Source organism: Xiphophorus hellerii, chromosome 22, assembly GCF_003331165.1.
Source record: "Xiphophorus hellerii strain 12219 chromosome 22, Xiphophorus_hellerii-4.1, whole genome shotgun sequence".
Lineage (NCBI taxonomy): Eukaryota > Metazoa > Chordata > Actinopteri > Cyprinodontiformes > Poeciliidae > Xiphophorus > Xiphophorus hellerii.
Window position 1 is genome coordinate 17,698,463 of NC_045693.1, and position 18,273 is coordinate 17,716,735.

Genomic DNA, 18,273 nt, shown 5'->3' on the forward strand with positions numbered 1-18,273 from the left:
CTGGGAGAACATTCCCAGTTGCTTTTCAGTGCTTTCAGAGCCATCAAACAGTTATCAAGGTGCAAGTGTCTTGACTGCAAAGGTCATAAACAATGTCAAAAAGTTGATGAAACCCAACAGTGCAAATTTTATGTTTCCAACCAAAATCATCTTTATGTTTGTCTAAAATAACAATTTTTTAATAGGTAGGCCTTTTTTCCCCTCTGTTCATTAAATTTAAATAAATTTTTGGTTTTAGCATTCTGGAGCGTCATGTGCAGGACCAGATTCCCGGTGCCAAGGTGATCGTTGAGTCTATCGGGCCACGTCGTTATGGCGATGGCTATGAGCTGGAGGACTACACTAAGTCAGATCTAATGGTGTATGCCATCGATCCACTAACAAACAGAGCCATTTCACGGCAGGAGCTCTTCAAGTAAGTGGGTGAAATTTGTCACAAGATTTTGAGTAAACCATTTTGTGTATACTAAAGTCCAAATGTTCTTTGTATAAATGAATCCTCAGGAATGTTGGGTTTTGGCTTAAACATAAATGTGTTTTGCCTGTAGCCTCCATTGACCTTTGTCTTTTTTGAACAACAAAAATTTCTTTCTCATGTTCCTCTAGGCATTTTCTTTACAGGGATTTCCCTCCACTACCTCTTTCTTGTTTCTTCACAGCCTTGATTATCCTGCAGGTGTACAATATCTGTCAATATTGGAAGTCACAGTATGTAGGTGAAGAGGATCGAGTGAGGTCAAAGTAATATTAACTGAGAGTCTAGTGAAGAGTCATTCCCAATCTGTTGAACAACCTATCATTCCAGTACCTCAAAAGCCCTTAAAGGACCTCAGAGCTGGGAAAACATACCAGCATTGGGTGCTGTGTTGCTAAGAGAGTGTCCTAGAATGCAAAAGAAAACAATCATTATAGCCAGATGGGTGCAATATATTTTGCACAACGAGAACATAAATAGGTAAAACTCAGAACTATCCTTGCACACACAGTTGCCATGTTCTGTATTCTGCCTGTCAAAGTGATCATATAACAATCTTTCATTTTAGTTTTATAGACAGAATTCCTAACTTACTAAAATAAATCTCTTCACTTTTCTGATGGAACAGTACATTAATACTATTGGGACCTATTTTAAATTTCTTATTTTCCATCTAACTCTGCTGAGTTTCCTTAGGCAGTAAACATTTTAAACTAATTGGAATAATAAGATGAGCCTAGTTCACTGATTGATAACCAAGATTAATTGTAATGTACGTATGTGGAATTGAATGGAAATTACATTTTTTTTGTAAAATATCTTGAGATGAAATTTGTTGTTAAATGGTGCTGTAAATAAACCGAGTAGATTTGAATTTGTGCTATTTTACCCATCCTGCACTTACAACCGTGAGCTCCTTCTATATATGTGTGCTATAGTTTTTGATGTTTAGCTTTGTACATATTTTTCTTAGCTCTAAAGAAATTCTCATAGAAAAAAAAAATTAAGGAGGGTGTCAAATTATTTCTGTCTTGTAATCTTTGAAAGCTAACTGCTTCCTTATACTTTCAGGAGATAGTAGAAGGAACAGTATGTAAATATGTGTGTGAATGACGGGGTGTAGTGTGAACTGCTGTGGGGTCCTCTGGATTTGATAAAATGTGATACTTGTATAGGCCATTTACCATTTACCATTCTACTAGACACACCATTTGAACTGAAAATAGTGGCCTATTTCGTAAATGATTCAGCTTATTAATATCATTCACCTTTTTCTGTAAAAATCATAGTTTAAGTGTGATGACTGATCAAATATCGCATTGTTAGATTTAAAAAAGGGTTTGTTTTTTGTCGTTGTTTTTTTTTTCCAGATTCCTTGCATATAGGGTGAAATACTGTTTCTTCTTATTTTGATGATTCTGTCTTACAGGCAACAAAACCCCAAATATCAATGTCTCAAAAATAGAATATTGCATAAGATAATTGAAAGATGTATATTTTAAAGTGAGGTATGATGTAAAATTGACTGTTTTGACTTCATATCATGTTATAATTTTATTCCTTCATCAAAAAGTTCTCTTTTATTCTTTAATGCATGTTTAAGAAATATTGAATCTCCCATGGCAACCACCCAGGGGTGCCTAAACACTTGTTCTCACCTACTTTCCAATAGGACTAGTTCCAGGTCCTGCTGGTACAGGAATTCAGGTTCAGGTAATCCAGGAATTGTTAAATAAATTTATTGATAATAATAGAAATGTGTAAGATGATTAGCAACTTTGTCCACCGAATCTGCTATCTGGTAAAACTCTGTGGAACAAACAATCAGGTGAGTAGTGTAGACAACAAACTTAGCTACACTACAAGTTTACAAGCTTTACAAAGTAAAGGTTTTCAAGAAGAAAACCTTTACTTTGTAAAGATGGTTTCCTGGGCACTCCTCCTTAGAGATTCCTTGGAGAAAAATCTCTGAGGCTATAATCAGCTTTCAGGTAAATGAAACAAGTTTCAGTGCCAGAATCAATGTCACTCACAGTACCGACGAGGATCAGACACAAGACGGTGATAAAGAGCCTGAAAACAGACTTTAGGAATAAAAAAAAACATAGGACAGGAATGCTTCAAGGCTTTGACTTGCATGACTGAGGGGCAACTGAGGAGCAGGTGTTTAAATAGACATCTGCACGGGAAAGAGCAATGAACTAATTAGCAGGAATGGGACAAGTAGTGAAGCAGTACAAAACATGGCAGAGAACAGAAAAATCATGACAGATACAAGGCTGTGTTGACTGTGGACTTCAGAAAACACCAGCAGATGATGTGGCATCCCAAAACATCACTGATAGTTAAAGTTTCATGCTGGACTTCATAGAATGTGGATTCTGTGCCTTTCCAATATTCCTCCAGAACTTGGGACCTTGATTTTTTTATGAATACAAACTTTATTTTCATCTGAAAAGAGTATTGTGGACCACTGAGAAATGTTTGAGCCCATTTCTTTTTCCCCTCAGCCCACACCTCTGATGTTGTCTCTGGTTCAGGAAAGGATTTGTTTCGGTGTATTGGCTCTTGATCTGCTAACTCCTACCTAATTCTCCCTTTATGAAGCTCCCTCAAATTCTTGAATGGATTTTGCTTGACAGATTATCCTCGCTGTGTCTTTTCCTACCCCACTCAGCTTTTTAATATGCTTGGATACAGCATTCTGTGAATGAAGTATAGTTCTTTTGCAATCTTGTGACTTTCCTTCCTAGGGTAGGGCACCAATGCCTGTTTTCTGGACATGTCACATCAACAGTCTTCTCCATGAATGTGTAACCAACGGACCCAAACTAAAAGATTATTTAAAGGCTCAGAAAATCTTTGCTTGTGCTTCAAGCTAATTAGGTGATCAGGTTTGTGACACCTTGAGTTCCAATATTTAACATTTTCAGTTACGTAATAAAACCTTAGTCAAGTTTGTCAGAAGCTTTGTCACTAAGAATTTCAGCGACTAATCTTTCATTCTAAGGTTTAAAGTATTTTGGAATTTTATAATATAATGTCTTCATCTTGTAGTAGTCACACAGCATTTACACATGAAACAGTTTTTTTAGTTTCCTGCATAGCTCATATTGATCAGTCTATATCCATGTATATTTCTATGAATCCTTGATGGTCATTCCTTTTTTTATGCTGAAAGAAACCCATCTTTCACCTTTGAGACAAAAAAAAACTAAGTTCATTTGAAAAATACATGTGTACTTTTCACAATCTAAGGAGCACTAGAGACAAGACAGGACTTTGAGCCAAGTGAAGGGTATTACTTGTGTTTTGTAAGCTGCTTTTTTGGCATTTACCAAACTATCAGTTGCAATGGTGGTGAAGCCAATAAAAAGAGATTGTAGCTAGTTTTAATACATTAGTGCTGTTTTATAAGCAACTCCTTCCTTTAAATACAGCCAGAAACCCATATAAATTCAAAATGAAAAGCTATTTATGCATGCAACACATGTCTGACAGTGCTGAGGGGTAATTGCATGTTATATGGCTGTGACTTTGTCACAGAAGGAGAAAGACGGTGTTGTTAGCGAGTGTTGTACAGCCTGTCCCTGTTCCACCTTGAATGCAACACTCACAACTATGTCAGCTCTCTAGAGGATTGATTGCCACAAACCAGTTAATGACCTTCATCTAGACTTATTTTTCCACCTATGTAAAAAGAGAAATGACAGTAATTGGACGTGGCATCATGTGTGCTTCTTTGTGATGGAGGATGTTTGAAAGCTATTATCTTTTTGCTTCTTTAACAACATAATATTTCTACAATATAGATGCTATTTTAGCTACATGTCTGTTAATAAAACTGAAGTAGTGATTATAACCATGGATGTTAAATTTTGCTCATGTAAATATTTTAATATTTTTGTCTGATCAAATTCACAGTTAACTTTTATGTTATCATAATATTAAATGTCAGTGTTACTGACATTAAAATTTGAAGAAAAATATAGATTTTTTTTCTCAAACTCCAGGGATTTTGAGTGTTAATTTCTAGAAGTGCATCAGTCATAATCATTTGCTCAATTTACAATAAAGTAAACGTAAAATAAAGTCAGATGGATTGTAAATCTTACTCTTTTTTTTTCCTTTTAAACTTGGATTATTGTAAAAGTTCTTTTCTGTGGCTATTTTCTAGAGCCTACAGACTCGTCTCTTAGGTCAAAGATTTCCAGAGGCTGCCAACATCTCCAATACATTGTGTTCCAAAACAAACGTGCTGAAAGCTCAAAAGATTAAAACAGAACTGCTTTACTGTCAGGCATCTTCCTGTGATGAGTGAGATCAGGTCTAGATCTCTTCAATCTTTCTACAGCCTGACAAAACATCTCTAAGGGAGGCACAAAGTTATATGATGGAGGGTCCCTTCTTGAATCCAAAAGGTCTGGGTATGAAACAACCAGAAATGAAAAATTAAAACATGGTGAATGAGTAAAATGTCCAGCACCTGCTGGTCTAGCTCTCTATAGTAACAGCCTAATTTAACACCTGGCATGTCTCCATAACAAACACAGCTTCTTTTACAATAGCATCTCTTCTCCTTCCTCTGAGTTATTACATATCACCAATATTGACCGTAATAACTTCCTCAATTTAAAGGCTGCTGTCAGTAAAGCTTGATAGTGTTTAGCTATGATCATTGATCGGAAGAAGATTTTACTTTTAAGTTTCTGACCAGCGAATTTCTATAGTTATCTCTGGCATTCTCTTAAGTTTTTTTTTTGTTTTTTCAATCAGGTTTTATGAGTCTTATTTTTTTTCATTCTCGCTTCACTATTAATATTGTGCATAATTTGGTTGCACTCCCTGTGATGGACTGACAAGCTGTCAGGGGTGTAACCCATTTCTCGCTCAAGAACTGCTGGAGACCTGCCCACCTGAAACTCCACAAGGATAATCTTGTATAGACAACAAATAGATGGATAATTGTATTACTTTTACAAAATGTGTTGTAAAAAAACGCAAGGCACTACCTGCTTGTGTGAAACCTTTGTGCAGAGTCAAAAAAAATTAACACTTTTTTCGAAGAACTATTCTTTCATTTAACTTGACTCTTCTCCATTAATTAAAACGATTATTGTGTGGTTAGTCTGATATGTACTGATATTGGCCAACTAGAAACTTTAAAAGTGCGTATAAAACCAAATGTGTAAGTGTAAGTCTCTTATGTTAACAACTGTGTGAAAGCAAAGAAATAAACAGCATTTGTTTGTGTATAGACTTGAATACACAAAGAAATGCTGTTTATTTGGTTGAGTACAATAAATAATCTTGTTTCCCTGTCATGATTTCTCTGTTTCCAGGTTTCTTGACGGCAATGTCTTGGAGATCAATAAAGAGGTCCAGCCACATGTGGGCGAGGGTGGCCGCATCCTTGAGATCCGCTCACCAGACATTGTGGCCAGTGTGAAGAAGGCTGCTCAAGCTGTGGGCTACACAGAGGGAGCGCTTCTGGCCCTGGCCATCATCATTATCCTCTGTTGCATTCCTGCCATCCTCATCGTCATGGTCACCTACAAACAGTTAGTGCCTAAATTCGTCAACCACAATTCTTGATTTTGTGAAATTAATAGACAAACTTTTAGCAGTCTTTTTTGAAGGAATTTCACAAGGAAATTTGTAACAGTTAAGGCTGTAAACTATCTTGGGAGATGCCATTTTGCAGTTTTTGCCAAAGGGTTTGCCTTGTGTAGACAAGTCAGATATTTATAATTGATGTTTCAATGTGTTTTTAACATCCTACACCCTGTAGGCTGTTGAGGGAAAGCCAGGAAAAACACAAACAAATTCACTGAAAAGAGTACTTGTGAAGTGTTGTGGATAAAGGGGAAGCACTTCCCGCTTCAATGCCACCTCTAGCTCTCTTGCTTTCTCTCTCTGATTATGTATCTTTCATCTGACATGCTGACTGCGCACTCTGCTGGGCTAATCTCTTGCTCATTCTCTGTGAAAGCTGATTAATTAGCACTCATTTGCGACAAACATCTACAGCCAATTGTTATTGTCGCAGCGCGTCTTTGCTCTACTTAATCAACTCTACCCGATGCACACATACAATGGGCATTGCACCCCTTATTTTCCAGGTTGTGCTGCAATATGCAAGAGTTTGCCTTCTTTGTTTTTTGTTGGGGTTTTTTTAAACGGCATCCACATTGGTGAAGTAGACGTGCTGTAATTTTTGCAAGAGCGACATTCCTTCTCTTTGTAGAAGTTGATGTGCTTCAAAAGGTTATGTGTGGCAAATGTTTATTCACGGCAGATGGGTGGATTGGTTGTCCACATCCAAATGAATGCACCAAACACATCTGAAAGCTGTTGATGGCGACATTAGAGATGAAATGCAAACTGTCATGGCAGATGGCACTTTGTAGGTGATGACATTACAATGTAATTTTCTCATTGATGTTTGTCAACATAATTTGATGCTGCATAAATCTGGAAATCACTATAATACTTACAACATCAATTTGCTTACTCGTGCGGAATAATTGAATTTTGTTTTTAATAAGCAATATGAAGCATACAAGATTCACTTCACAAATGAGCTTTAGCTGTGAGCCCTGCAGTCATCCAAGCAGGGCTAATGGCTTACATCAATTTGGGTCTATTTTTTTTTTCTTTAATTGTTGGTCTTTATTGCTTTTTTTTGCTTTTTAAAAGCAAAAAACTACTTAACATGTTAAAAAGACCTTTGAAAACATTACCCACATAGGTTCAACATGATGTTATTTGTGATTCAAATGTATATAATTCTATCTAACGTGTATTTTTGTCTAACTCATCTCTTTTTCTCTGCTTCTTGGAAACTTTCATCAGATTCAAAGAGTAAGTAATATTTTTAATTTCACTGTTCAGTGTGTTATAGAAATTTAGGTTTCTTCTTTCTCCATTCTTCATTTTTTTAAACCTAGACCAAATATTGCAACTGTGTCACGTAAAAAAAAAAAAAAAGTTTGCCCATTAATGCCACCTTACTGTAATGTTGCTGACATGACGACATGAAGCAACACTGACTCAACTTGTGGATTACAGGCTGGATGGGTAATTTGGCAGAACAGTTCTTCTCATGCAGAAAATCCGATAAAATTCAAATGAAAAATGAACCCAAAGCCAACACACGTGATCGTTCTGTTGGAAATAGTTGATCTGACATATCATTTATGCTTAACTGCGTGTACCGTAACGTTTTTCTCTTTCGTTCTTTTAAAATAAAAAATTGCTTCTAAAAAGCACACACAGCAGTTATGAATATGGAGGAGATTTTTCACCCAAAAGGTCTGGGAAGAGGTTTATCATCACTGCTTCTTTATGCATTCTAAAGCATTCTAACATTGTATCTATTGTTGTGTTCTCAGACAGAAAGTTCCACTTAGCAATATTTTTCTTGTGACTGAATAAATGCCCTGGAAAATAGTGAAAGGGCTGTCGAACCTATTTAGGTTCAACATATAAACTTATCTGAAAGTGTGAGAAAATAGAAACACTGTAGTTTCTGGGAAAACAAATAGGAAGTTAAAATCATATGAGGCAAAAAAAACTATGCTACTGTGGTATTTTTCCAGATGTACTGGTAAGTGAAGAAAATATGCACTCATTCTTCTCAATATATGCTTGTGTCAGTGTCTTTCCTAAAATTCAGTCCAAAGAATTTTAATTTCAAAGCAAGCTTTGCATTGACTTAAAAGAAAATGATAATTAGTTGTCACACTAGGCATTCCAGAAATCTCTCTTAATACAACCATAGGCCTTAAAACCTGTCAATAACATGCATTATTGCTGAAGGGGAAAAAAGTGGATCTCGAAAATGGAAACGGTTTACTTCTGGCAGCTGAGTAACGAACAGGACACCATTGTCTGTAACATCACTGATTCACCAAAACCGCATTTGATGTATAAAAGATTTTTGTGTTTTAATTGTTCCAGGTTGTGTCTTTCTGTTCTGCATTGCAATGTGAATTGCTTATCATTTTTTGTGTGGATGTAAACACTTTCCGTAGGCGGCAAGCAGAGTGTGCCAAAACTGCCAGGATCCAGATGGCTTTGCCACCGGGAGGGAAAACAGCTCCAGCCGCTGCCCCTACTGCTAACCTCTACGAGGAGCTGGGCGACAGCAGCATGTGAGTTATGTCCCTTTGGAGTCTGTCACTTGTCCCGCACATCCCACTAACTACAGTGATGTGCAGGTACTTTATCTAGTTGTGCAGATTTTCTTCCACTGCGGTTTGGCTCAGAGGTGTTGCTCTGAAATGAAAGCTTCTGTTGTTGTCTTGGCTTTATCCTTCCTGCTTTATGCAACTACAGTTTCAGATTCTAAGCATTAGTGCAGTCTTCTAAATAATGTTGCTGGTTATTCTAGATGTTAACCTGAGAAATGTCGCTGCTGCCCGTGACATAATAGTAGATGCCTCTTTGCATCACTGAACCCCTGTGCCGTTTGTCTTCTTATCCAAGTTCTATACTTGACACAGAACATCTGGCGATAAAACAAAATAGCTTATGTATGTATTTCTAATATGACAGTGTATGCATTTTTGCAAAACCCTCTCTCAAGGTAAGAGTATCTGAGTTCATAAATTGCTATAAACCTTCCTTTGATTAATACACACAGTGCTTCAACTGCTTACTTAGCTTCCATGTCTGTCCAGAGTACTATGCCATCAGCAAAATTGAATTTCCCACAATAAAACACGGCCGTGAGGGTATAATGCAGTGTTAATACTTGCTGTTCGAGTTCACATGTGTGCTGAATGTAGCTGTTTGCATGTGCAGTAGAATGAAATATTTTCTGGCAGTTTGAAAAACATAAAGTTTACTTACAGAAAACAAGGCAAGGGTTTTGAGATATCGCTATTCATTTCTGGAGTTTTTTCTTAATATGTTTCAGAAACAAAAGAAAAAACAAAGTCTATATGTCCTTTATGTCTAAGTCAAACAAACCTCACTACTAATGAGTCTCTTTGCAGAGATGTGCTACATTCCCACACCTTTTTTTGAGTACCCTCATTTCATCATCAACACCTCTCACATTTGTGTATTAGTCTTCTTACCATCTGTCTGTTTTTGTATTCCCATCATTTCTTGTCTCTCTGGATTCAGACTGCAGTAAGTAATCCTCCCTTGTGAGCTTTATGAATATTGTGAGTAATTACCACTTAACAGCTGTTCCCTCATCTCCACTGTCGCCTATAGCTTTAGGTAAAGATATGCATATTGAAAAAATGTATGAATATGTTTTGGTGCAGAGGTTATCTTAATACCGGGCTTCTTCTTAACATTGAATGATTTCTGCGTCAGTGTTAAATGAGCTTTGTGAAGGAGTGGTAGTTTCATGCACTACCATGTGTTGGTATTTTTTAGACTTATTTTTTTGTGTATGTCAAGAGAATCAGAATGTGCTTTATTAGATGTAGTAGTGCACTTCTAAAGATATCCATCCTCTCTCCCATCCAATTAGGCCACTCTTTTGCTTTATGTCATTTCTTATATTCATATTTCTCCATATATCCTTGTGTTGTGACTGATTTTGAAAATGCAGATGTATGGACTTGTGCTTCATTAGCTATTTCTAGCAAAACCCAGTGTGTTTCAGTCAATATGCAATATTTTCTTGTTTTTTTTAAAGCCATCCAAAGGATGGTGCTCTATTTTGAATATTTTTGAGGATTTTACCTCGTCAGACTAAAACTAAATCACAGGGCAAAAGCATACACAATTTTTCACATTTTGTCACATCAAAGTCACAAACTTCATCATACTTTAATGGGATGGCAAAAGTGAACCATGCATTTGTAATACATGGTCTTTACTCTGAAAACCCTATTAAATTTAAACATGGACTTCAGAACTCCCCTAGTTACTAAATTGAACTGACCTGAGTGTCTTTTTATTCCAGTTGAACCAACTACTTTATAAAGATCTCAGAGGTCTGTTTAAGAACATTGGTCAACAAAACCCTCATGAAAGACAAATTTTAGGGTTAAAGCAACATTCAAAATAAAATTGATTAATTCTTCTCACATAGCAATGGTGGAAATGGCGGTAGGAGTTCACCCTGCAATCAGTGTATCAATGGTTTGATTCCTGGTCCACCCAGTCTTGTTGTTTGTGTCCGTGGACAGGAGACTTTGCCCACCTTGCCTGTTGGTGTGGGTGAGAAGGGCAAGGTAGACCTACTATCCACACCTACTACTTTATATTTCCAGCTTTCTAGACAGTCATGATGTCAAAAACTCCCTAATTGTTAAGTCACTAACAGAAGCACTGCTCTGTTAACCTAGCAACCCAAGCGGATCTCCAGCATGTTAGCTAGTTTTAATGTCTGCTGGAATAAGAGGCCCTAAAACAGCTCATTATGAAAGGAGTTTAAAATAGGCAGAACTGACCAGACTGAACTCTTATTATCTAAGAATATTTTTTGCAAAGATTCTAATGTAGATGTTTTGTATAGCCCAGACACTGATCCTAACCTGTTAAAGGAAGCATAAGAGGTCCTCTATGCACAGAAAATCAACCAACCTTGGTTATCATAGGTAGACAAGTTGCCTTGGTAATTTTGAAGAGGGTGCAGATGGCAATAGCCCAGTTGGGTTGACTAGTTGTATTTGTGAACTTGGACTTTTATAGCAAAATTATTTGCTTTTAAAATCTGTCACAATACTAATGAGCTTAGTTTGAATAGCACCGCTGCTTTATTCTTTTCAAACTTTCTCTGCATTCTCACCCCTCCCACCACTGTTTTTCACCTCTTTTAAGTTCTTTTTTTCTTTTCACCTTCAACTTCTGCTGGGATAGGGCTAAAAAGTCTGCCACTGAGGAAACCAACCATCAGAGGATTTTTAGCACCCTCACCTATCGCACCATTGCAACCCACAGCAACGGAGCACTCCTTGTCAACTTGCCCAAATCAGAGAGCAACGTAACTTATCTCTCTGATGGAAATCCACTCACCACCCACAACCCTGTGTATGATGACAGCAGCCCACTTAGCAGTCCTGTTCTTTTTGCAAGGGAGGAGAATCCAAATGAAAACTGGTTTGCCTTTTCTCCCTCCCATTCCGCCGGGTCAGGGTGTGCCTGGTCAATGCCTGCTCGCATTCACAGAGGGCTGCAGGGCAACGATGTGTCAAGAAGGCAAGGTCTTATGGACCAAAATGAGTGGGAGCTGCAGCTTCTCCAAGCAGACAGAAGAGCCCAGCAGAATCTCAAGAGTGTGGATAGACCATACCTGAGTGACAGCATGGAGTCTAAGTTATCAGTTCGTCAGCAGGCCAGGCAGTTTGAGCAGCAAGCTTTTCAAGAACATAAGCAAAACAGAGACTCGATTGGCTCCCTTTCTTCCATCCTTATCAGAGATATGGACAGCGATGACGTGCTGGAGCTGACCTCAGAAACTCTGCTCTCCATCATGGATAACCCTCATAGCCCCATGAGTGTCGGCAGAGATGTGCCCCCAAGCATTATCATTACGCAGAAAAATCCTTCATGGTCCCCATCAAACCAGAGACCAACGCCGCCTGTTCTGAGAAAGTTCAGCTCAAGCATCTCCAGCTACATGACAGTGCAGCCCTGTCAGATCACTGTCGAAATCATACCGGATCCACCAGAAAATCCACCACCCCCTCCTCCTCGACATTCGCGACCACCATCCCCACTCACATCTCCTCCACCCTCTCCACCCTCATCTCCTCCACCATCTCTTTGCTCCAATCCACCTTCCTTTCCCCGCTTTGATGAACCTCAGAATACCAATCCTTTGTCGCCTCCTTCTTTTAGAAAGCCAGTCGCTCCCCCACCGCCCCCACCGCTTCCTCCTCCCTCACCTACTAGCAACCAGCCACGACCAGTGATCCAGTTTGTCCCGACCTCTCTACCACCTATATCCTCTCTTCGTCCAGTGTCGGAGCGAAAATACCCTCCTCCTCTAACCTCATCAGAAAATGATATTGGGAAAAAGGAGCTGAAAGGAATCCTGAAGAACATCCAGAATCTGGCTGACATCGAGCGATCTGTTGCCAACCTTTATAGCCAAGTAGACAAAAACTGCAAGGTGCCCAAGTTTAACAAGAAGCCACAAGCGACTGAGGAATCAGATGGTGCTAACAAATGGCAAAGCTCTGATCCAGGTGATGAGCAGAGCTCGCCAAAACAAATCGACACCAGCTGTGAAATTCAAAGTGATTCAACAAGTTTGAACTGTGCTGAAAATGGACCAAGTAAATCAGACAGTGCAAAGGAGTTTCAGCCAACCAGCCAACTGAACACAAACAGCTCCGATCCTGCAGAACTCGGTGAACTCAATTCTTCTCAGTCCACAGTATTCTAGTTTTTTTTTATTATTATTATTTTCATATCTTCTTTCACGTCTGCATCTCTATGCCTGTCATTTTTATATTGTTTGTATGGATTATTATGTGCAGTATCTGACTCATGTCTAATATTTTAAACAATTGACAGTTTTTTAGACAAAAATGTTGTTTTTTTTACTTATTTTTTGTGTGCTTAACAAATTTTAGCAACTTGCCAAGAACATGTTAACAAACTTGCCGTACTACCTGCGTAATATGCTTGAAAGCTTGCAAGAGACATTCTAAAGGAAAATGAAAATGTTTGATTTTTTTGAAAGGTTTTGATATTAGTGTTAAAAATAAACTGGCATTAACATATTATCTAGGTTGTGGTCTTAGAATGGTGTTTTTTTTCATTTAATCATCTTAGTATTAATATTTCACTGACACATTTTGTTACTTGCCCTAGCAAGCCGCTCAAAGCTCCCAGTTCTCATGTATGTTTCTTGACACTGGAATTTTACGTTAGAAATTTAAATAATGCCTCCTATAGAAATGTATAACTAATTTTGTGCTTTACACTATTACTATATTTCATCTGTTTTCTCTTAATTACCCTTAGTGAATGCCAAGTTGTAAAATAGGTCATAGATTCAGTAAGGTTCGTCAGATATTTTCTACTTAACCACATTCAGAAAGATGCGGTGGTGTCCCTGAAGACGCTTGGAGTATGTAATTATCTGCAGCTGCTTCAAAATACATACAGGAATGAATGATTTTAAACTGCAGAGCTGTTGGAATCTCTGAAATAGTGTCTCATGGGCAATATACACAACTGGATAATATACACAAATACACACAAATAATGTGGAAATATGTCTACTTGTGTGGATAAAAATTTTCGTTTCACATTCCCTTGGAGATCTCAGCCTCTCAGCTTGAAAAAGTAGTAACTATTATGTTAGCTCAATGAAAAAAAGGCTAATTGGAGACCTAATCAATTGTTATTCAAGGCCATTGCCTCTGGGACTATCAACAAGTGCTTTCTTCCTTTTTTCCTCTCCTATTCTTGTGACCCTCTGACTGTGTTTTTCTCCTTTACTTACCCTCGACTCTCTTCACAGTTAACTCTCTAATGCTTGGCTTCTACTAGGTAATCTTTGTTTTTGGTTTCCAGCAGTCCCTACTAGATTTTTAGAATATTTTTTATGCAGTTGAGTTCTAAATTCCATCCTTTTTGCACTTGGCCTCTTTACTTTCTCCACTTTTTATTTTCTCCCACTTACTTTTTGTTGTTTTTGTTTCATCTGTGATGCCCCCAGGCAAATGGACTTAGCATACCTCACATCCAGACCAATGTAATGTTTGATTCATCATATGTTGCAGATCAAAGCTTAGCTAATTCTGTATTCCGTGTTCACTACATGGGGTAATCTCTTTTTTAAAGAGACTATCAGCTCACATGCTGTTTCTGTCAACCTGAAAGTGGAGCTAATCAGAATGGATAGTATGTTTTAGCATTCTGTCATCATTTTTTAATTCCTTTTGGTTATAATTGATTATTTTTAACTGATCTAGAAAAGTATAGTTTTTTAAATCCATTCAAAAAATGTTTCAGAATTATGAATTGCAAAGGATCAATTGAAGTTGTGTTTTGTGTGACAACAAAACCAGTATTAGCATGCTATGATAAGGTGTGTTTTGGAGAACAGTGACTATATGATGAAAAATCTACAGCTACATCTCCGTCATACATCTCCACCAGATTTGCGCCAAATGTTTTTGGTGCATCGTTAGTTACCATTGCACAACACATTAGTGTGGTAGATTGATGGCACCACCTTAACACCACTCCATGGAGCAAAGTTAGATTTCTTTGATAACTCCTCCAGCTTTTTCGCTTTGTATGATGTAAACATAAAACGGTGTCCACTAACAATTCATAACCACACATGACGTGTTCCAAAGCCTACAGAAAGTCGTCACCAATCCTTCCCAATGGAACAGGTAGTGACCATAGCTCCTGTTTGGAAGGTAGGATTTCAGCAACACTTAAGACTTGCTGCTGTATCCGTACTGAAGGGTACTGAAAGCACTTTCAAAGGTTTGCTTTATGCGCCACCTAGTGGACACCTGTGGGAATGGCATGTGAGCGTTGGCGATGAGGTGGTGATGATGGAGTTTTAATTTTCTCTACACAGCTGTTCAAGTCTGCTTGCAAAAGTTATGCATGTCAGGTTTCATTCTTAGCAAAACGAAGAAATCTAATGATCTCAATCTATTTCAGGATAACATTTCTTTGAAAGAACTGGAAGCTCTACTTTTCCAACCAAAGACTGTCCGTGTCTACATGTTTTGTTCTCTGTGTTCCTCGGATATACAATAGGACAAAGAATCCTTTCAGTTCGGCATGTGACTTGAGCTGTCACCACGAAGTTAATAATAATAATAATACTATCAATACTTTTTATTTCTATGTGCCTTTCTTGGCACTCAAGGACGCCTAACATCATTTAACACAAAAACAGTCACAATATTTTGATGCACCTCAACCACTGTGAAGCTGTGAATGCAACCATTGATTTTTCACTTTGCCTAGGGTGTAGGCCAGGCAGCTTTCATGTGTATATTTTGACTCTGCCACCTTTTCTCTCTTCCATTCAGCCAGGAGGGAGGAAAGGTGGCAGCCTGCTGGATGTTCAGCAGGCTCAACAACTGTCCACACAGTCCCATCCTTTATTTTCCACTGCCACCAATAGGCTGATCTTCCTGTTGGCACCATTTATTTGTTCTTAGCAGACTACATGTATTCTATTTTTATTCAAATTGACAATTTTTAGGAAAATTCCGGTACCACCAGGCGGTTTGTTTATTTTCACTTTCCCACTAGTGTCATTTTGCAAAACAGTCAAAATGACACCATGCCAATTTCAGTGTTTAAGAGGGCATTTGGTCTTCTCTGAGGGAGCCAGTGGAGCAGCCAGCAATTTTTTAAGGGTGACCACAACCACATTCTCCCCATGTTTGTGGTTTTTTAATCTTTAGTGGTCTGTTATTTGAAACTTGTTTGTCTAATAAACTCATATAGCCAGAGATAAGTCAGCTGTGCCTGGGAGCTGTGGCATATAACCACAGGCAGCTCCACTGCCAGCTAATTTAGCAGTTTACTTAATTTTGCTAAATTATTTACTTTTATAAAGAAACTAACTTAACAAGACTTATTAACTTTCTCATTTGTGAACTCTACAGTAGAATATAATCTAATAATTTCAAATTTATTGTCTTAATGTGGTTCTTAGGTCAATATTCTTAACTCATTGTGCTTTATTATCTTCCACCAAGTCTCTTTGTGTGCAGACCTCCTAAGGCTGTTCACTGGGTTATTTTTCTTCATGTAGTATGAAGCAGCAACGGGTAGCAGCCAAGCGAACAGGTCATCAATCAGATCCCATTCCCATCATCAGCTGTGCCTGGGAGGTGTGGCATATGGCTGTGCCCTGTCCCTGCCCCATGGTCCCTGCCCATAACAACAGATTACAGCTCTCCTGAGGAATCTCACATCATTGCCTGGCCATATATCCAAGAGCATAAAAGTGATCATTATTTATTTGCCCTGACAAGCTGGAGGTTTGAATGGAGTGATTTGTTTACTCACTATTTTTCTGTGACTTTTTATTTAATGCCACTGCAGATGCCCATTGTTCTCAAAAGTAGCATTGAAATATTTATTTTATGTCTGATAGACTATTGAAGATCAGCTCACTTCAAGTTAACATGAAAAATTAACAGGTGATGTTTGTGATAAAGAAAGAGTCCAGGAGAGGCATTGTTATTGCTGTTGGTAGTATCATGATAGAAATCTAAAAATTAATAACTCTGACCACAAACAGTCTTATTGTATTGTCTCTGTTATGTCTGCCAGCAGGGTCCCCCACTATGACCATTTAAACACTGAGTCTCCCTTTACAATCCTTCTTTCTGTGTTGATGTTTGCATTCACTGCATCTTTCTTTCTCTCTTTTTAATTGAGATAGTGATGTTGGAAAAAAAAACTGCTTTTATCAGCATCACAACTTTGCAACCTTTTGAAAACAATATCTGCAACTCTCATTAAACAGATGAAAATGCACAGTAAGTAAAGCTGCAACTTCCTTACTGGTTTGCAGAAAATAAATACACTAGTGATGTAGACTTAGAATTTCATATTTAAAAGCACTTTAAATCTTGCTGTCACCCAATAGTCAGATGTCTTTTTTTTTTTTTTTTTCTGTGCTGCTCAGGAGGCGTGGCCCTGGCAGAAAGGTAAGCAGTTTTGTTCTAATGGTGTCTGGTGGTGAATTATATCCCAATCTTCTTGCATGCAATTCATTTGATGGTGTTGTTACTGTATAAAACATGAATAAATTAATTTAAAATACCAGATTTCAATTGTGTTAAACAATTGGTAGATTCTACTTTTTTTTCTTTTTTTTTTTTTACATCTTTTACAGAGACGGGAAAGCATATTTGATTGTAAAAAGGCTAATTAAAAACCTAACAATATATCAAGATTCAAAATGTATATTGATTCTTATTGTTTAAGGTTTTTAATGTTAATTTCTGTCCAATTTCCTAATCACATTGCTTAGTGACAATATTTCTTTTCATTCCTTTCTATTTTATTAGTGTTTTAACCTTTATCCACAGTGGTTTATAAAATAAGCCTATTTGTAAACAAAGATGAAAAGGCCTTTCTGACTTTTCATTACAAACTGGAAATTCGTCATGCGTTTGTCTCTTTCCTGGCTATGCCTCACTTTCATTGCCTTACCCTTTCTCTGCACTAACCTTTAGCAGCAACAACAACTGCTGAGGCCATCTCTTCTGAGACCAGAGGTAGAAACTCCCCTGCTTTCCCTAATTCATAGGAACTGCATTCCTTCTGTTGTATACGCACTCTTTACTGAGCTCCTCCTGTCTCCCAGCTCTCTAGTTAAAGAATGCTGAGTAATTTCTGTGTCTTTCTCTCTGAAACACAGGAACTCTCCATGGAGTCGGGCATTGACCCAGGCCAAGATTATTACGCACAGGACTATTATAATTATGACCAAGGGTGAGCATTGACTATACTGTATTAGTTCATTTAACATTGTTCTTAAAGTCTCTTCGTGGTAAGGTCTTTCTTGGAGACGCGGGGATAATTTTCACATGTTTTCCAGAAGTATGGTTCATTTCATCCCACTTTTGCATTCCATACCCCCAGAGCTTGCATATCAAACTCTTCTCCAACCAAACAAGATCGTTTAACTGGATGCTGTCTTCACACCTCTGAAAGCATATTTTATTTTATTGTACTCAGGTTGTTTTGGCTTCCGTCTTACATGACCCATAGGGCCTGAAGAGGAAAAGCATGTCAATTGGAGGCGAAGCTGCTGCAGCGAAATTGTTATTCATTAGTCAGCTTGCTCCTGTCGCAGCTGACTTGCACCACTTTGG

At 37.9% G+C, this 18,273-nt stretch overlaps 1 protein-coding gene across 9 annotated transcripts in view; it reads left to right on the top strand.

The window, feature by feature from the left end:
* The window catches only part of LOC116713542 (protocadherin-15-like), a 178,426-nt gene that overhangs the window by 153,849 nt on the left and 6,304 nt on the right, over positions 1-18,273 (top strand). For 5 of the 9 annotated variants that reach the window (XM_032553728.1, XM_032553735.1, XM_032553733.1 and 2 more), the window contains 7 exons: positions 239-415; positions 5,818-6,036; positions 7,331-7,339; positions 8,512-8,631; positions 17,079-17,100; positions 17,632-17,673; positions 17,817-17,890. In XM_032553728.1, coding sequence (XP_032409619.1) covers positions 239-415; positions 5,818-6,036; positions 7,331-7,339; positions 8,512-8,631; positions 17,079-17,100; positions 17,632-17,673; positions 17,817-17,890 — 663 coding nt within the window. Of the gene's footprint in view, positions 1-238; positions 416-5,817; positions 6,037-7,330; positions 7,340-8,511; positions 8,632-17,078; positions 17,101-17,631; positions 17,891-18,273 lie in introns of all 9 variants that reach the window. The other 4 variants (XM_032553731.1, XR_004337888.1, XM_032553734.1 and 1 more) reach the window with 4 other exon arrangements.